The sequence below is a fragment of the Antechinus flavipes genome, chromosome 3 (assembly GCF_016432865.1).
Source record: "Antechinus flavipes isolate AdamAnt ecotype Samford, QLD, Australia chromosome 3, AdamAnt_v2, whole genome shotgun sequence".
Taxonomy (NCBI): domain Eukaryota; kingdom Metazoa; phylum Chordata; class Mammalia; order Dasyuromorphia; family Dasyuridae; genus Antechinus; species Antechinus flavipes.
In genome coordinates, this window is record NC_067400.1 from 518,314,002 (window position 1) to 518,335,777 (window position 21,776).

Below are 21,776 nucleotides of genomic sequence, written 5' to 3' on the forward strand. Positions count from 1 at the left end.
GTACAAGACTGGGGGCAAGATAGTTAATGAGAAGGTGAAAACATTCAGACTGTGAGTCAAGCTTGGAATGAAGTTAGTGTGGCTGGGGTCCCTCATGAAATAGTGAGTGGCTCAGCTACAGAGGACCTCATTAATCAAGTGTTGGGCAGTAATTGATGACAACTGAATTAAAGGACACAGGGTGACAGTTTCCCTTTTCATGATGTAGCAGCAGAGAGGTCTGTCACTGTTAACTGGAGTCAAAGACCACTCAATGCAATCAACATTCTTCCAAGAAAAACCTGCTATCTAACCATCTAAGTTAAATAATCTTTGTTTCTGAAATACTATTTCTGAGCTGAGTAGTCCTCCCAGGCTCAATAAAGTTTCTATGAGGCCAACTATCTGAAGAAAAAACACAAACACAAAATTGCTTGTAGAGTGGCAATGCTGTTACTTTAAGTGAACACAAATCTAAACAAAAAAGAGCCCCCAGAGGAATGCACCTCCCATGCCAACACTAAGAGCCCTGGAAAACAAAGCAGCACACCACAAAATTCTCTTGCCTCTTCTTCCTCAGCATTCCATAAGGCTGCCTGTCTGCTCAACACACTATCTAATATCTCTAAGATATTACTTTAAATGTACTTTAAACTCAGTAGCAAGCAAAAAGCAACGATAGGACAAAAAGGAAACTGTCCTCTTAAGGCAAGGCCTGCCAGAATGGGCAGGTCCTTCAAGATAGGCAGGTAGGATTTACACAAGGGTGTTTTAACTTTGAGGGTGCAGACATCTCAGGGTTAGCCACAGAAGGAAAGACATGCTGAATGGGGAAACACTTGGAGCATTTAAGATTAGACAGGATGAAACCACAGGATGTTGTTTGGGTAACCACCACATTCCCATTCTGTTGCTGACCAAACCACAGCTCCTTTTAGAGGAAGGAAATCTCTGTAAGCAGGACAGCAATCCTATTCAATATTCACTTGCTTATGATATGTTATGCCCAGTGCTAAGTGCTTAAAGAAAAACAAGATATATAAGGCAAAAATCCCTGTCCTCAAGCTTAAAAACTAATAAAGTGTGATAACACATGGTACCCACAGACACTCATCAAAAAATAGCAAAGTTTAGCAATAATGTAATTGCTTAGTGTCAAAAAAATCTAAAGTGAGCTTTCAAATAAAAAGGATGGGGGTAGGAGGGGAGAAAATTGACTATAAACATCCATCAACAGGGACCACTGGAGTAGTTAATAATGAAGACTAGCAGTTTACACACCAATGTTTTGGGGGACAAAATTCAAGAAACAAATCAGGAGTAAAACTCATTCTTCAAATGTCTGTATGTAATGGTGCAAACTTTAAGCAATGAGGAAGAATTAAAGATCCTAATATAAGGAGAAAAATTTGAACTCGCAAGTATTATGAAGACTTGGTAAAGTAAAATCCATGCCTAGTGTTGATTCTAGTGGGTATATTCAATTCAAAAGAAATGGGATACTTACCAACAAAATCCAGCAGCAAAATTTATAAAGAGAAATGCTGTCAATAATATAAAATATTTGGGAGTCTTCCTGCCAAAACAAAGCCAGGAACTATAAGAACACAATTACAAAACACTTTTCTACATATATCTAAACAATTGAAAGAATATCAAGTGCTCATGGATAACAAAGCTAATATAATAAAAATGACAATTCTACCTAAATTAATCTTACTTATTCAGTGTCATGTCAATCAAACTGCCAACAAATTACTTTGTACTGCTAGAAAAAAATAACAAAAATTATCTGGAAGAACAAAAAATCAAGAATTTCAAGGGAATTGATGGAAAGAAATACAAATGAAGGTGGTCTGGCTGTACCAGACCTAAAACCCTACCTGGGGAGTTTAAGTGAGAAATGGAGAACAGCCCCTACTTTTAGCTGCTGACATCTCCAGGAACCATAGGGGTCAAGAACAGGGCCATCGAGTCTGAAATTATGCTGAGGATACTCTCTAGTTCTTGCCCTGAGTTTAATCAGGAGAGGCACTGGAGGAGGGACTACCTACAGGAAACAAGTTGCCCCTCCAATTCCCTGTCCTCCGGCAAGAGTTTGAGGCTTCGTCAAGCTCCTCCTCACTCCACCATAATAGCCCAATACCTGGATGTGGCTGGTAAGACCACTGAATTTCTTTTTACTATGGGGACTTCTCCTTCTTTCTTGTGCTGGCACTCTGATGTCATTTGCCCCTTCCCCCATGGAATAGGGATTATAGGGAAACTTAATTATTGTTTGGAGACTTTTCCTCTGCCTTGCCAGTTTGGTGATCTGATATTTAAACACTCATTTCTTATTATTCCCTCCCATCCTGCTCCCTTATTGGGGCGTGATTTAATGGTGAAATTGGGGACTCAATTTTCTCAGACCTCCAGATGGTCTTTTTGTGCTCTCAAAGCCCTCCTATATTCCCTCTGAAATCTGGGAGAAAATAGATTTCTCTGTTTGGGCCACTCCAGCCTTAGTCAGGATTGAGAAATTTCTTAAGCATAAAATTTTAGCCATAATTAAGAGATTTGGAGCCACTTAACTGCAGTCTTATCTTGATCTGCAAAACTGAAAGGAAGGTTTAGGCTCTGGGGGATCCCAGACCTGTTGCCTATTTCTCAAAGGAACTGGACTCAGTTTCCCTAGAATGGCTATTGTGCCTTAGAGAAGCCTCAAAATTTACCCTAGGGCACCAGAGCATTTTAGAAGCCAAAGGGTATCAGTGGCTTACTATTAGGAAGTTTACTATATCAGGCTCTCCTATTAAACACTCCTGACCTGAAACTAAGCCACTGGGGCGCCCCCTAGGACTTCTGCCCAGAAAGCTGAACTCATTGCCCTGACCAGAACTTTGGAAATAGAGAAGGCAATGGGACTGAACATATATACCAAATATGCTTTTTATATTTTACATGCTCATGGGGCTATATGGAAAGAAAAGGGATTTTTGACAGCAAAGAATTCTCCTATTAAATATGCAGGAGAAATTTTACAGCTACTACAGGCTGTCCATAAACCTAAAGAGGTTTCAGTCATATTTTGTAAAGGACACCAGAAGGAAGATTCACTTCAAGCCAAAGGGGAATGTGTTGGCAGCTAAAGGTGCTGCTCATTCACCTCTGACTATGGCACCTTTAATCTCCCAGTTCCCTGATTCTTCCACTCCTTCTTATAGCCCACAGGAACAAACCCTTTCTCCTTCTGGTTTGTTTAAACCTTCCCCTCTCCTGAAGCATATTCAGAGAAAGGGCACATACCTAGGGGAGATTGGTTTCAAGTTGCTCTCTGTTTTTGTAGACAATACTGTCCCATATATTATTGTTCTATAAGAATTGATTATCAGGATGATTTCAAAAAGGCCTGGAGAAACTTGCAGAAACTGATGCTTTGAATTGAGTAGAACCAAGAGAACATTGTACATGGCAACAATGAGATTATATGATGACCAACAGTGATGGATATGGTTCTTCAACAATGAAGTGATTCAGATCAATTTCAATAGACTTGTGATGGACAGAGCCATTAGCCTCCAGAAATACGGCTGTGAGGACTAAATGTGGATCACAAAATAGTTTTTTCACCTTTTTTGTTGTTTGCTTGTACTTTTTTTCCTCTCATTTTTTTTTTCCTTTTTGACCTGATTTTTTCTTATCCAGCATGACAAATGTAGAAATGTTTTTGAAAAATTGCACATGTTTAACTTATATTGGAAAACTTGTTGTCTAGAGGAAGGAGGGAAGGAAGAGAAAAAAAAATTTTGAAACACAAAGTTTTCCGGGGATGAATGTTGAAAACTATCTTTGCATATATTTTGAAAATAAAAAGCTATTGGGAAAGAAAGAAAGAAAAGAAAAGAAAAGAAAAGAAAAGAAAAGAAAAAATGTGATCTATAAAGAATATATACTTACATTAGAAAAATCAGGAAGAGAAGAATAAGATAAACATTTAGGAGAGAAAAATGGAAGCTTTTCTTTTCAGGGTATTCTATGTTCCATTTGGACAGAAAGGGCACATACCTAGGGGAGATTGGTTTCAAGTTGCTTTTTGTCTTTGTTAACACCTTTACTAATTGGGTAGAAGCTTTTCCCTGCAGGACTAAGAAGGCTCTGGAGGTATCAAGGTGCTGCTAAAAGAGATCATACCTCACCTAAGCCTGCCTAGCTCCTTACAAAGTGACAAATAGTCCAGCTTTCACTTCTCAGGTATTTCAGAGTACTCTTGTGAGTACTATGTATTAAGAAGGGTGAAATTGTCTGTCCTTCTTTCTCTCACTTTGTTCTTCCTAATTCTCACTCCAATGATGAGAACTCTGTTCCTAGCATCTTCTCTCCAGCTTTTCTTGATGTCATTCTATGGCCCCTGCCAGTAATTAACCCCTTCTTCGCATTTCCCTTAGGGAGCTCCATGGGCAGTGAGGGCATTCAGGATTGATGGGTGGGCCACCAGCATCCTCAGGGCAGGCTACAGATGGGACCTTTTTTTGAAAAAGCCCTATTCCCAAATGTCATCATTTTTAGTTGCTATCCCACTTTTAATCTGCTCATGAGATTTGTTTCCTCCAGGCTCCAAGATACTTGGACACACAACATCCCATAGATGGCACTGCTGCTATCTTGAGATCTCATACTTCCCCTTCTGGCCTGAATCCCCACTGAATGTAGGGAGAACTCTATGACCCTTGTCAGCTTGAAGCAGCTACAGAAAATGAAACCTTTGTCTCTTTGCCCAAATGAATTTGGGAGGACTGCATGAGGGGGAAATATAATGTAAATTGTGTTCCCTTTAATCTGTGAGAGAAGAGTCAGAAAGGAATCTTTGAGGGAAGAGTGATTTGGGGTCTCAAACCTTCCAGACCTCTCGGAGGGGCACACCCTCCTGTCCATAAGGGAAACTCCCAAGATAAATAATCTCATTCAATTTTGAACTGGATTGAATTGAAAATCAGTCTCTCAGATTCATTCAGAGATTGGCCCTCGGCTTGGGGTCAAAGATCAAAGAAGCCTCAAACCTCAAAAGGCTAATAAAAGACAACTCTGAACCCCAATCCTTCTGGACTTAGCCCACTGGGTCTTTCTTAGTTTAAATCTTTGCAGAAGTCCTAACAGGATTTTGCCCATTGATGAAGATATTTTCTTCTCAATGTAAACTCATCTTTGCTAATTCCTACCTGGAGTTTGCCCACTAAGAAAGCTGTTTTCTTAGTGTAAATAAACCCATTCTTTGCCACAAACTTCATATGTGTATTCACTGGGGTTGCAAATTCTTGCGCAAAGCCTATCACTGGCCAAGGGGATCCCACTGCTGTTAGGGGATCTCTTATCCTCAATTCTCACACCTCACCAATTTGATACTGGCTAAGAAATATAGTTGATCAGTGGAACAGATTAGGTTCACAAGCCAAAATAGTCAATGAATATAGTAATCTAATGTCTGACAAACCCAAAGACTATACCTTTGCAGATAAAACTCACTATTTGACAAAAATTGCTGGGGAAATTGGAAAATAGTATGGCAGAAATTAGGCATTGATCAATACCTAATGCCCTATACCAAGGTAAGAACAAAATGGGTACATGATTTAGAAATGATGAGTGATACTATAAACAAAGAAGGAGAACAAGGGATAGTCTATTTCTCAGATTTGTGGAGAAGAAAGGAATTTATGGCCATAGAAGAACTAGAGAATATTATGAAATACAAAATGGATACTTTTGATTATATTAAATTAAAAAGGTTTTGTACAAACAAAATCAACACAGCCAAAATTAAAAGGGAAGCCAAAAACTGGAGAAAAAATTTATATTCAAAGGTTCTAATAAAGTGCTTATTTCTAAAATATATAAAAGTTGACTCAAGTTTATAAGAACATAAGCCATTCTCCAATTGACAAATGGTGAAAGGATCTGAACAGACAATTTTCAGATGAAGAAACTAAATCTCTTTCTAGTCATGTGAAAAAATGCTCTAAATCACTATTGATTAGAAAAATAAAAATTAAGACAATTCTGAGGTACCATTAACACTTTTCAGATTGGCTAAGATGTTAGGAAAAGATAATGATAAATGCTGAAGGGGTTGTGGGAAAATTGGGACCCTAATACATATACTGGTAGAATTGTGAACTGATCAGGAAAGCAATTTGGAACTAAACTCAAAAAGCTATCAAACTGTTCATACCATTTGATAAGCAGTGTCTTTACTGGGTCTGTATCCCTAAGACATCATGAAAAAAGGAAAAGGATCCATATGTGCAAAACTACTTGTAGGAGCCCTTTTTGTAGTGGCAAGTAACTGAAAACTAAATGGATGCTAATCAGTTAGGGAATGGCTGAATAAGTTATGGTATATGAATGCTATGAAATATTACTGTGTGGAATTAACTGAGTAAAAACATTCTCATGGGAATAAAGCTTTAAACTATAACTGTGGCTGGAGACTATAATAACAAATAGAGCTGTTGCTAAAAGTTGCAAGTGTTTATCCCTTCCTGTTTTCCTACTACCTCTTAGAATTTAAGCATTTCTTTTAAAGATGATGATGGTTTTGAATTCTCTTATCCCAGGCTATTTGTTTTATATAGCAGTTCTCTAAAGGAAACTTAAATTAAGAGTTTAGTATTATTGATTTGTATTGATTTGTTTCTGGGTTAATTTCCACGATTAGAATGTAAGCCTGGACTCCTTCAAACAATGGGAGAAAAGGCCAGCTATGTAACCCATGAGGGTTACAGAGGGGGCTTCTGTATTCATTCTATTTAATCTGGTGTTTTGCAATTTATGTTTTGCACTTCTTTGCTGACAAACACCTGGTCAGATGGAAGATGCCCTTTCTCACAAAATGGCAACAAATCCCTTTTTGCTTTATCTTACTCTGAGAGTCTCTCTGTTTTTGTAGACAATACTGTCCCATATATTATTGTTCTATAAGAATTGATTATCAGGATGATTTCAAAAAGGCCTGGAGAAACTTGCAGAAACTGATGCTTTGAATTGAGTAGAACCAAGAGAACATTGTACATGGCAACAATGAGATTATATGATGACCAACAGTGATGGATATGGTTCTTCAACAATGAAGTGATTCAGATCAATTTCAATAGACTTGTGATGGACAGAGCCATTAGCCTCCAGAAATACGGCTGTGAGGACTAAATGTGGATCACAAAATAGTTTTTTCACCTTTTTTGTTGTTTGCTTGTACTTTTTTTCCTCTCATTTTTTTTTTCCTTTTTGACCTGATTTTTTCTTATCCAGCATGACAAATGTAGAAATGTTTTTGAAAAATTGCACATGTTTAACTTATATTGGAAAACTTGTTGTCTAGAGGAAGGAGGGAAGGAAGAGAAAAAAAAATTTTGAAACACAAAGTTTTCCGGGGATGAATGTTGAAAACTATCTTTGCATATATTTTGAAAATAAAAAGCTATTGGGAAAGAAAGAAAGAAAGAAAGGAAAGAAAAGAAAAGAAAAGAAAAAATGTGATCTATAAAGAATATATACTTACATTAGAAAAATCAGGAAGAGAAGAATAAGATAAACATTTAGGAGAGAAAAATGGAAGCTTTTCTTTTCAGGGTATTCTATGTTCCATTTGGACAGAAAGAATTCATTTTAAGAAAAATGACAAAGCATGACATGGAAGTGTAACGCAAATAAATGACATAAACAAATGGAAGACCTTCAATTATCAAGCAATCTCTTGGAATTCATACAAAAATATTAAATCACATAAAAGAATTTGATCTAACTCTTCTCCCTTAAAGACATTGATTTTTTTTTTTTTTTTTAAGGCAAGATACCCAGAGGCAGTTAGTCTAAGTGTCAATTGTCTAAGACTACATTTGAACTCAGATCCTCCTGACTCCAAGATCAGTGCTTTATGCATTGCTGCCATGTAGCTGCTCCTAAAGGCATTATATTTTAAACCCTTCTTTATTCTTAAACTGACTTCTAGTTTTTCAGAAGTCAACTATTTCTATCTGATGGAAGTACTTTCAGCTCTTTGGTTTCTCAAAAACTATTATAGCTATTATGACTAGCAGTTCACTTTTGTATGTATGTGTGTGTGTGTATGTATATACATATATATACATATATGTATATATATGTATATACATACACACACATACATACATATGTGTGTATGTATATACATATTTATGTATATATATATATACACACACACACATACATACATACATATTTGTAGATTTTACAGTAATCCTTCATTTATATGCCTTATATAGCAAAAGCAATAGACTATAAATTGCTTAGGGCTGGAGTCTATGTTTCTTTTCTTCTGTCTTAGTTGTATTTATATTCCCAGAACTTAGCCCATCGCCTAGCATATAATAAATAAATGCTTGTTGATAATAGAAAACTTGAATGCTATACTGTTCAATTAAAAAGTAACACTATCCCCTAATATCCATGTGAAATATAAGAAAAATAAGAACATTTTAAAAGTATAGTACAAACTGCAGATTCCACTAAGTAGCAACAAAAAGCAAAAGTCAAAAAGTAAAGGGGATACAAAGTCAAAGCAATGCAAAGGAAAAAAACCAAATGCAAAAACCCAATTCAACATCATTTCAAAAAATTTTATAGAGATTTGAGAACCAAATTAGAGAGAATATGGAAAAAGCAAATCGAATAAAACAAACAACAAAATAGTTTACACACAGTTAAATATAATGAATGGCTTTTAGAATAGATGCACCAAAAAAGGTCAAGTTACAGCTTTCTACAAAGCTGGAAAGTAATATTTTCATAATCAGAGTCTCAAAAACTTCACAAAATAAAATCACCTCTTTGATAAACTAGAATATGAGCTCTTTCTAAGAAGGGATAGGGGTTTCTGCTTCCTGTTTTATTCCTAAGGTTTAGCATTGTGCATGACCTGAAGTAAATACTTAATAAATACTTTACTGAGGCTCTTTACAATATGTTGTACTTACACAATCCTTCAAATATTGACAAAGATGATAAAAGACCCAAAGAGCCAATTTGTTGGGTAGGAGGTAAACAGTTATTTAATTTGCATCTCTTATTAGATTTAGAAATCTATCGATTTAGAACCAATTTTCATTCTGAAAAACTATTAATAGTTACAATTCCGTTTGGCTTTCCAATAAGAGCCAATACAGTTGGCTCCTATCCTTTGGCTACTAAACTATAAAAGAATGGCTTTAGGGTTTCCCACACTTATACTAATTGCCCACATTATCTTGAATATCACCACTCTAAAGATAATTAATGTGAGATATGGATGAGCATTTAATTCATTTCTGCTTTTGAAGATTAAATTAGAAACATGAAACAAATTAGAAAACAAAAACCCACAAGGACATCAAAAAATCATCAAAAGATGTAAGCTCCTTGGGGTCAGGGACTGACTTTTTGTAATCAGGGGTGGTGGACCGATATTTGAAAATAATCTTTTGTTTTTTGCCTTTATAACCTAGCCCTTTCGCATCTTCCCAGTCTTAACACTCTGTGTGAAGAGGGTACAGATTCTAAGAAAAATATAGCAGTAATCCTAAGGATCTTAGAGTGCTATTATTTTAACAATCTGTCTGTCAATAATTCTAAAGTCTTCTAGCCTTAAGATAGTCCTACAAACATTATTGACTGTCAGAGAGATAATCTGTTGGTCAGCAATAACCAAGTTCCTAAGATAATTGGAAATAGATTGCCCCTCAAACCTACTTGTAAACCATAAGATTAGCATAGCAAATAAGTAACATGAAGCTCTGGACTCTCTAACTCTGTCCTATAAATTGATCTTTTTTCTCCCTGTTTTTTGCTAAATCCTTTTGTAACTTGGCCTGCTTCAATTAGCATTACAATTACAATAAGTTTTGCCCCTTGATTTGGAGACGGTTCCAAACCTTCAAATTCTTTTGAGGCACTTCACGACATCAGTCTGCTATCCCAACCTCTTGGGGTCTCCTTACTGAACTTCAATATATGTAATGTATTAACCAGTGATAATTGGCTTTATTGTGATTCCTCACATACAACATTTTATTTTGCTACTCCATGATTTTTAATGGCTATACACCATGTCTAGAATGACCTCTTCATAATCCTGACTTCCCTGTCTCTTCAATAACTCTATTGAAATCACATTTTAGCAAGTTTTTTCCTGACATATTCTTTCCTCCCACATCCCGAACCACAGTGTCTTCCCCCTAATATTGTCTCCAATTACACAGTTGTTTCCATAAGATTTCTCTCATTAGATGGGAGCTCCTTAAGGGGAAACTTTTGGCCTTTCTATATATCCTCAAGGTTTAGCACAGTGCTTGGCACACAATTAAGTCTTACTGCATTGTATTAATTCATTGATTAAATAATAATAGTGACAAGTCATATCCTTAAAATACATTAAGATTTACAAATTATTTCCTTTAAAATAATCCTGAAGGGGGTGAAACAAGGTTGATTACTATCACCATAATTATTCAATACTGTATTAGAAATGTTAGTTTTGGCAATAAGAAGAAAAAGAGATTAAAGAAATTAAGAGTAGGTAATGAGGAAAGCAAATTATCACTCTTTGCAGATAATATGATGGTATACTTAGAGAACCCTAGAGAATCAATTAAAAAACTAAGGGAAACAATCCACAACTTTAGCAAATGTGCAGGATACAAAATAAATCCACAGAACTCATTAGCATTTTTTCATATTACCAACAAAGATGTGCAATAAGAGATACAAAGAGAAATTATATTTAAAATAACTGTTGAATTGTTGGTGGAACTGTGAAAAGATCCAACCATTCTGGAGAGCAATTTGGACCTATGCTCAAAAAATTATAAAATTGTGCATTCCCTTTGACCTAGCAATGTTACAACTGGGATTATATCCCAAAGAGATCTTAAAGGCGGGAAAGGGACCCATATGTGCAAAAAATGTTTGTGGCAATCCTTTTTATAGTGGCTAGAAACTGGAAACTGAATGAATGGATACCCATCAAATGGAGAATGGCTGAATAAATTGTGGCATATGAATGCTATGGAATATTATTATTCTACAAGAAATGACCAGCAGGATGATTTCAGAGAGACCTGGAGAGACTGACACGAACTGATAGTAAGTGAAATGAGCAGAACCAGGAGATCACTATACCGAGCAACAAGAAGACTAAACGATCATCATTTCTGAAGGACATGGCTCTCTTCAACAATGAGATGATTCAAACTAGTTCCAATTGTTCAGTGATGAAGAAAGCCATATATACCCAGAGAGAGGCCTGTGGGAACTGATGCACTACTACATCCTGCTTCAATTCTATTTCACATGGAATAAACAAATAATTGAATGAAAAAATAAAATGAATAAACAATAAAGCACAATTGATTCCATTCCATTCCAAATTCTCCAGGACATTGCCCACTTTATCACCCTTCTCTTTTACTAATCTTCAATCTCTGTTGCCTCAATACTATCTATAAATATGCTTATATTTTCCTCCTCAAAAACATCCACTTGATCTAGCCATCTGCTAGTTATCATCCTATATAACTCCTCCCTTTCCTAGTTAAATTTAAAGGACCATTTAAAATCAATGCTTCTCTATCCTACCCTCCTGTGTCTATATCTCTCAAAATTCTAATTCTTGTAGTCTACCTTCTGCCCTCATAAGTCAATTGAAACGGTTTCTCCAGAGTTAATGTGTGGGATACAGCCAAAATGGCAATAAGGGTAAATTTTATATCTCTAGAGGCCTACTTGCATAAAATAGAGAAAGAGAAGGTCAATGAATTAGGCTTACAACTAAAAAAGCTAGAAAAAGAACAATTTAAAAACCCCCAGTTAAACACTAAACTTGAAATTCTAAAAATAAAAGGAGAGATTCATAAAATTGAAAGTAAAAAAGCTATTGAATTAATAAATAAAGCTAAGAGTTGGTTCTATGAAAAAAACAACAACAATAAAATAGATAAACCCCTGGTAAACTTGATTAGAAAAAGGAAAGAGGAAAATCAAATTGTTAGTCTTAAAATGAAAAGGGAGAACTTGCCACTAATGAAGAGAAAATTAGACCAATAATTGGGAGTTACTTTGCCCAACTTTATGCCAATAAATTTGACAACTTAAATGAAATGGATGAATACCTTCAAAAATATAGTTTACCCAGATTAACAGAGGAAGAAGTAAATTGGTTAAACAGTCCCATTTTAGAAAAAGAAATAGAACAAGCTATTAATCAACTCCCTAAGAAAAAGTCCCCAGAACCAGATAAATTTACATGTGAATTCTACCAAACATTTAAAGAACAATTAACTCTAATGCTATATAAACTATTTGAAAAAATAGGGATTGAAGGAATCTTACCAAATTCCTTTTATGACAGATATGGTACTGATACCTAAACTACGTAACCTAAACCTAAAAAGTAGAATGAAAACAGAGAAAGAAAATTATAGACCAAATCTCCCTAATGAACATCATTGCAAAAATCTTCAATAAAACCACTAGCAAAAAGATTACAGAAAATCATCCCTAGGATACTACACCATGACCAAGTAGGATTTATGCCAGGAATGCAGGGCTAGTTCAATATTAGGAAAACTGTTCACATAATTGAGTATCTCAATAACCAAATTAACAAAAATCATATGATTATCTCAATAGATGCAGAAAAGGCATTTGATAAAATTCAACATCCATTCCTATTAAAAACACTGGACAATACAGGAATAAATGAACTTTTCCTTAAAATAGTAGCATCTATTTAAAATCATCTTTCAGTAAGCATCATATGTAATGGTGACAAACTGGAACCATTACCGTAAAATCAGGGTGAAACAAGGTTGCCCACTATCACCATTACTATGCAATGTTGTATTAGAAATGATAGCTTCAACAATAAGAAATGAAAAAGAGATGAAAGGAATTAGAGTAGGTAATGAGGAAACAAAATTATCACTCTTTGCAGATGATATAATAGTATACTTAGAGAACCTCAGAGATTCTACTAAAAAGCTATTAGAAATAATCCACAACTTTAGCAAAGTTGCAGGATACAAAATAAATCCACATAAATCCTCAGCATTTTTATACATAACAAAATCCAATAGCAAGAGATACAAAGAGAAATTCCATTTAAAATAACTGTCAATAGTATAAAATATTTGGGAATCTATCTGCCAAAAGAAGTCAAGAACTATATGAGGAAAACTAAAAAACACTTTCCACACAATTCAGATCTAAATAATTGGAAAAATATTAAGTGCTCTTGGATAGGCCAAGCAAATATAATAAAGATGACAATGCTACCTAATCTATTCATTTAGTCTATACCAATCAGACTCCCAAGAAACTATTTTAATGACCTAGAAAAAATAACAAAATTCTTATGGAAGAACAAAGGATCAAGAATTTCAAGGGAACTAAAAAAAAAAAATCAAATGAAGGTGGCCTAATTGCATCAGATCTAAAACTATATTATAAAGCAGCAGTCACCAAAATCATTTGGTATTAACTAAGAAATAGACTAGTTGATCAGTGGGATAGTTTAGATTCACAGGACAAAATAGTCATTAATTATAGCAATCTAGTGTTTGACAAACCCAAAGACCCCCAACTTTTGGGATAAGAATTCAGTATTACAAAAACTGCTAGGAAAATTGGAAATTAGTATGGCAGAAACTAGGCATGGGCCCACACTTCATACTGTATATCAAGATAAGATCAAAATGGGTTCATAATTTAGGCATAAAGAATGAGATTATTAATAAATTAGAAGAACATAGGATAGTTTACCTCTCAGACTTGTGGAAGAGGAAGGAATTTGTGACCAAAGAACAACCAGAGATCATTATTGATCACAAAACAGAAAATACTAATTATATCAAGTTAAAAAGTTTTTGGTCAAACAAAACTAATGAAGACAAAATTAGAAGAGAAGCAATAAACTGGGAAAACATTCTTACAGTCAAAGGTTCTCATAAAGACCTCATTTCCAAAATATATAGAGAACTGATTCTAATTTATAAGAAATCAAGCCATTCTCCAATTGATAAAGGATCAAAGGACATGAACAGACAATTTTCAGATGATTAAATTGAAACTATTTCTATTCATATGAAAAGGTGTTCCAAATCATTATCGATCAGAAAAATGCAAATTAAGACAACTCTGAAATATCACTACACACCTTCAGATTGGCTAAGATGATAGGAAATGGAGGGGATGTTGGAAAACTGGGACACTGATGCATTGTTGATAGAGTTGTGAATGGATCCAACCATTCTGGAGAGCAATTTAAAACTATAATCAAAAAGTCATCAAACTGTGCATAGTGTTTTGAGACAGCAGTGTTACTACTGAGTTTATGTTCCCAAAGAGATATTATGGGAGGGAAAAGGACCTGTATGTGCAAAACTGTTTGTGGCAACCCTTTTTGTAGTAGCTAGAAACTGGAAATTGAGTGGTTGCCCATCAGTTGGAGAATGGCTGAATAAATTGTGGTATATAAATGTTATGGAATATTATTGTTCTGTTAGAAATGACCAGCAGGAGGATTTCAGAGAGGTCTGGAGAGACTTAGATGAACTGATACTAAGTGAAATGAGCAGAAACAGGAGATCATTATACACTTCATCATATTGAATATGTAACTATTCAACAATTCAACTTCATCAACTATGGTATATGAATATTATGGAATATTATTGTTCTGTAAGAAATGACCAGCAGGACAATTTCAGAAAGACCTGGAGAGACTGACATGAACTGATGCTGAGTGAAATGAGCAGGACCAGGAGATCATCATATACTTCAACAACAACACAATATGATGCTCAATTCTGATGGACGTGGCCATCTCCATCAATGAGATGAACCAAAATAGTTCCAATAGAGCAGTAATGAATTAAGCCAGCTACACTCAGTAAAAGAATTCTGGGAAATGAGTATGAACCACTACATAGAATTCCCAATCCCTCTATTTTTGACCGCTTGTATTTTTGATTTCCTTCACAGGCTAATTGTACACTATTTCAAAGTCTGATTCTTTTGGTACAGCAAAATAACTGTATGGACATGTATACATATATTGTATTTAACATATACTTTAACATACATAACATGTATTGATCAACCTGCCATCTTGGGGAGAAGGTAGGGGGAAGGAGGGGAAAAACTGTAACAAAAGGTTTTGCAGTTGACAATGCTGAAAAATTATCCATGCTTATATATTATAAATAAAAAGCTATAATAAAAAAAGTTATAGTATATAAATGCAATGAAATATTCTTATTCTATAAGAAATGATGAGCAAACTGATTTTAGAAAGGCCTGGAAAATTTATATGAACTGATGCTAAGTGAAGTGAGCAGAATATTGTACAGTAAAAAGATTATGTGATGATCAACTGTGATAGACTTGACTCTTTTTAAACAATGAGGTGAGTCAAGGCAATTGTAATAGTCTTGGGATGGAAAATGACCTCCAAATCCAGAGAGAGAATTATGGAGACTGAATGTGGAATAAAACAGTATTTTCAACTTTTTGTTGTTGTTTGCTTGGGTTTTTTTATATACTTTTTCATGGTTTTTTTTTTTTTTTAATCTGATTTTTTTTTTTTTTTGGGCACATCATGAACAATGAAAATATGTTTAGAAGAATTGTACATGGTTAACTTATATCAGATTGTTTGCTGTCTTGAGGAGGGAAGGGAGAGGAGGAGAAAAATTTGGAAAACAAAGTTTTTGCAAAGGTGAATGTTGAAAACTACCTTTGCATGTATTTGAAAAAATAAAATACTATTAAAATGAAAAAATATTAATTGAGGAAAAAAAGAATTTAGTTACTCTGCCAATTGTGCATATATGTTTAGAACTTATATTATTTCATTGTCTACGGCATTTTTTTTTTAAAGCAAACTGTAGTTTCTTTATCTCTTTTAATTAGATCTATCTTTGCTTTTTTCCCCCTGAGTTTATAATTACTACCTCTGATCCTTTAATAATTCTCAGCTAAAGCATTATCTAATAGATTCTTTTCCAGGCTCTTCTTACTGTTTCAGTTATGTTTCCTAATGTTGTACCACAGTTCCCCTTTATTGTCCTAACTCAGTTTCCCTAATTGTCCTAACTCAGTTTCCCTAAATTGTTCTGCCTCAGTTCCTAATTATTCTACTCAATCCTACAACACTACCCCTCCCTCCTAATCATCATGATCCAGATAAGGAGAAAGACCTTCTATCTTAGACATCATGATCCCAGACCTTCCCTACTTATCAGAATGTCCAGTCCAGTGCATCTCCCCATTCTATCATTGTTTTTCTTGATCCCAATTTATCAGAATGTCCAGTGCCTCTCCCCACACCCTGTCAGAACCAGATTGATAGTCCCTTCCTGCTCTCAGTGCTCTGACACCGCCCCTGCCTCAGTCTACCCTCTGGTAGCTTGGAGGTGTGTGTGTGTGTGTGTGTGTGTGTGTGTGTGTGTGTAAAATTGAGAACTCATATTGGCTGCTGGATTCTTGGAGATGATAGTCTCATTCAACCCTGGGATCAAACCATGAACCCATTTGGTCCCAGTAAATCTCTTCCTTTCAATAAAATATTAAAAACTCTCTAATCTCTATCTTGTCTCAGTTTCTCTGGCATTTCTCTGGCATTAGACTATAAACAATACTTTGCTGTATTCTCATTTCTAATCCATTCTGCTATTCCTTTTATAGATAAATTCATCCCATTTAGATTCACAGTTATAATTACTTACTATGCATTTCCTGCCATCTTTTTTTTGCTCTTTTTATTTTATCTTTTTACTCTGTCCCTCCTCAAAAGTTCATTTTGGGTTCTGACCACTGCCTCCCAAAATCCACCCTTCCTTTTGTAACTCTTCCCTTCTCTTATCCCCTTCCATTCCTAGTTCCCAGTTAGGTAAGACAGATTTCTATATACAACTGAGCATATATATATTATTCCCTCTTTGAACCAAAACCAATTTGAACCAAACTAAGAGTAAGGTTCAAGCACTGCCCACTATCATCCTTCCATTTCCCCCTCTACTGTAAAACCTTCTCCCTTAAACATCTTTTTTAAGTGAGATAATTTTCTACATTCTTCCTCTCTTCCCTCTTTTCCTAGCATATCCTCTATCATTTTTTTTTTTGAGATCATTTCAACATAATTAACTCATGCTTATGCCTCTCTCTATATACACTCCTTTTAACTGCCCCAATAATAATAAAGCTCTTAAATATGTAATCTTTCCATAGAGTGTAATCAATTTAATTTTATTGATTCCCTTAAGATTTCTCCTTAATATTAAATTTTTGATTCTTCTCTTATTTGAATGTCAAATTTTCTATTGATCTCTGGTCTTTTCATCAGGAATGCTTGAAAATCTTCTATTTCACTAAATATTCATGTTTCTCTGAAGGATTATACTTGTTTTGGGGGGAGGTTATTTTTGGTTGTAATCCTAGCTCCTTTGTCTTTTAGAATAGCATATTTCAAGCCCTTCACTCTTTTAATATGGAAGGCACTACAACTTGTATGAACCTGACATAGTTCCACAATATTTGGATGGTTTCTTTCTGGCTATTTGCAATAGTTTCTCTTTGATCTAGGAATTCTGGAATTTGACTATAAAATTCCTGGAAGTTTTCATTCTGGCATCTCTTTCAGGAGGTGATGGGTAGATTCTTTATATTTTTGTTTTATTTTCTGGTTCTAACACATCAGGGCAGTTTTTGTTTATATTTTCTTGAAATTTGATGTCTAGATCCTCTTCTTTTTTTGAACATGGCTTTCAGATAGTTCAATAATTTTCAAATTATCTCTCTTCAATCTATTTTCCAGGTCAGTTGTTTTTCCAATGAGATATTTCATGTTTTCCTCTATTTTTAAAAAATTCTTTTGATTTTGTTTTATTGTTTCCTAAGGTCTCATGGAGTCATTAGCTTCCACCTGGACTGTTCTAATTTTTAAGATTATATTCTTCAGTAAGCTTCTGTACCTCTTTTTCCATATGGCCAATTCAGCTTTTTAAGAGTTCTTCAGTGAATTTTGTAGTTCTTTTTCAGGATTTCCTTTCAGTGAATTTTGAACTTCTTTTTCCATTTGACCAATTCTATTTTTTTAAGGAGTTCTTCAGTGAATTTTCATGTCTCTTTTGGATTTTGGCCAATTGAGTTCTTTTTTTTTTTTTTTTAAGGTGTTGTTTTCTTCAGTAATTTTTTATGCTTACTTTACACCAAGCTGTTGATTATCTTTTTGATTTTTCTTTCATCATTCTCATTATCCTCCAAATTTTTTATCCTATCCTACTCTATTTCTTTAGCTCTTCTAGAAATTCTTGTTAGGCTTGTGTCTGATTAGCATTTTTTTCCTTTGAGGATTTTCTTAGAGCTGTTTTCATACTGTTAACTTCTACCATAGTAGCTTTTAATGGTCAGATCTTTTTATTGTTTGTTCATTTTTTTCCAGGCTACTAGTTGAATTTTAACTCTGTGCTAAACTTGGGCTCTATTCCCAGCATGGAATGAAACACCAAGGATCAAGTTTTTTGGCTGCTGTTTTGAGAGTTAGTTTTAAGCTTTCCAGTAGTTCCAAGGAGAGGTATTATCTAAGGAGTGATGTAGTCACTGATTTGGGCTTTAAACAGAAAAGAATCCTGCATCCCTGCAGCCATAAGTGCTAGTGTTTCTCCTGGTTCTGAACTTTAACTGGTCCCGTGCTCTCCCGCAGTCGCAAATGCTAAAGTACCTCTCTACTCTGAAAATGTGACAAGGGCCTGTGTTATCTTTTGGCCCAAAACATTAGTCCTCTTCTTTGTCCTGCAACTGCATATGGTCAATGTAACAGGGTCCTGAGAATAGTGTTAGTTAGTTAGTTAAGGGACTTGTATTTTCTTGTAATTTCTTTCTGATCATTTGCCTAATCTCCTTACCATCTCAATATTAAGAGTTCCCAAACTTGTGGTTGTGGTTTTCAAAACTAATTTCAATTGTGTTCTCTCTTTATATTACATTCCTTACAGCGATTAAATAAGACAGTATATTTCATCAGAAGAATTGATAATGGGGACAGAAGTGGACAAAGTGAATTTATGATTGTTGTTTTTTCAACCTCAAGGGTAAGGGGCAGAGTGGAGAAGGGGGGAGAACAGAAGAAAAGTAATATGGAAACATCAAGAAAGGGATTAGGGCATTAAAAAAAAAAAAAAAAACTAACTAATTTTAAGCTTCAGCAATACCACAGCAGGATAACCATATCCTGCTGATAGCCATAGAAGGATCTATAAAGAGAATCAAGAGAGAATACAGACTGAAAAACACTTCAGAGGTTTAAAAAAAACAAAACTTGCCACACTTTAGGAGACACTCTTGATACAAGAGAAAAAACTCTGGATGTGCACACAGAGATCTAGGTTCAAGTTCAGATTCTGCTAATAATTAGCCATGATGATTCCAGGGCCAGATACTTTTAAGTTTCTAAGCCTCAATTTCCTCATTTCAACTACATAGAATAAATATAGGCAAGACCATCAAAGTACTTTCTGAAAGAAAGTAACAATAAAAATACAGATTGAAAAATAACACTAACTACAGAAGCCAATTAGGTTTTATATAACCAATTTGGAAGAAAAGGTCTGGCTTATCATCAGCCTAAAGCAAACAATACTTTCTACAGTCAATGAGAAAAGCATTTATATAGAGTATCATAATATTATCTTCTAAGGAGACCAAGAAAAGCACATCACTAGTGAGAAACTTGCTTGGAAAGCTGAAGTGATTAGCTTAAATATAAACCAATGTCTTTTAAAAGTTATTTACAAAATCCATGCACTCAACCTTTCCAACATTCTATATATAAAAAGCCATATTTAGCAAAGACACAGATATCAATTTACATCATTTGTGTAATACTTCTAAGAACCTTTAAATTGTCTTTCTTCAGTCAATATATTGAGGAAAACATAAAAACACTATGAAAATCAACTGCCAATAAGATGACAGGAAAAAATAATGATGAATGTTGGAGGGGATGCGGGAAAACTGGGACACTGATGCATTGTTGGTGGAGTTGTGAACGACTCCAACCATTCTGGAGAGCAATCTGGAATTATGCCCAAAAAGTTATCAAATTGTGCATACCCTTTGATCCAGCAGTCCTACTGTTTATATCCCAAAGAGATACTAAAGAAGGGAAAGGAACCTGTATGTGCCAAAATGTTTGTGGCAGCCCTGTTTGTAGTGGCTAGAAACTGGAAATTGAATGGATGCCCATCAACTGGAGAATGGCTGGGTAAATTGTGGTGTATGAATGTTATGGAATATTATTGTTCTGTAAGAAATGACCAGCAGGATGAATACAGAGAGGCTTGGAGAGACTTACATGAACTGATGCTAAGTGAAATGAGCAGAACCAGGAGATCATTATATACCTCAACAATGATACTGTATGAGGATGTATTCTGATGGAAGTGGATTTCTTCGACAAAGAGATCTAACTCAGTTTCAATTGATCAAGGATGGACAGAAGCAGCTACATCCAAAGAAAGGACACTGGGAAATGAATATAAACTGCTTGTATTTTTGTTTTTCTTCCCAGGGTTATTTTTACCTTCTGAATCCAATTCTCCCTGTGCAACAAGAGAACTGTTCGGTTCTGCAAACATATATTGTATCTAGGATATACTGCAACATATCTAACATATATAGGACTGCTTGCCATTTAGGGGAGAGGGTGGAGGGGGAGGGAGGGGAAAAATCAGAACAGAAGCGAGTGCAAGGGATAATGTTGTATGGCATGGATTCTGTCAATATAAAGTTATTATAAAATAAAATAATATATATATATGAAAAAAAAAAAAAGAAAAAGAAAATCAACTGCCAAAATCTAAATTGGATATATGATATGAAAATCCCAAATTACAGGTTGAATGACAGTCAACTTCAATTCTAAAATGCATTTATTTTGATAGCAGATCTATTTCATCAATATATTTTCTGATCAAGCACAATCAAAACCAAAACAGAACATTTCTGAAGTCTATGTAAAATGAAGAAGAGGAAAGATATCTGGCCAAACACGGACATCAGAGCTCCCAGCTTGCCAAACATCACTATTATCTTTATAATGGGAAGCCAGCCAAAACCACAAGCCCTGTTTATGGTTGTTGGAGGATTCTGCTAGCTAGGCTAGAGGTGTTAAAACTTTGATAAACCTAAAATCCTCATCTATATTCGTTGATCTCCACAGCTCAGAGGAAAACAAGAATATTCTTGTCTCTGCTTTACTGCAATTGGCTTCCATCAACTCCCCCCAATGCCCAGAGAAAGGAAATAGGTTTTCCAAAGGTTCTATGTAAGAGATAAAATGAAATCACCAGGGTTACAAAATTTATGGAGCCCTCATTAAAGAATATTAAGCTTGATGAAGTTTTTAAAGTTCCCAGAGATATTTCCTCACATTTAAACGTCATTAAATAAAGGGGGAAAAGTCCTTTTTAAAATGTTCAATGGAGATGGAAGGGAAATTTTAAGTAGTTTCTTACCGAAGTAGAGAGAAGACATCATATGAATTACGAACACAGTTCTGATCTACCTGGAGAAGACTGCTCTTCTGGGTCTTTGAACAACCCTGAAAGACATCAATCAACAAGTCAAATAAACAATGACCTCAAATTCTCCTTTTAATACAAAAACTGCAACCTTCTACCTATAGGATAAAAACACAATACTTTACCTGGTATTCAAAACTTTTCAAAATCTGACTCTAACCTACATTTTCA

General features: G+C 34.9%; 1 protein-coding gene across 2 annotated transcripts in view; it reads right to left on the reverse strand.

The window, feature by feature from the left end:
• UVRAG (UV radiation resistance associated) overlaps positions 1-21,776 on the reverse strand; it is a 410,809-nt gene that overhangs the window by 275,792 nt on the left and 113,241 nt on the right. For both annotated transcript variants that reach the window (XM_051987076.1, XM_051987077.1), the window contains exon 6: positions 21,540-21,625. In XM_051987076.1, the coding sequence (XP_051843036.1) occupies positions 21,540-21,625 (86 nt within the window). The remainder of the gene's footprint in view (positions 1-21,539; positions 21,626-21,776) is intronic.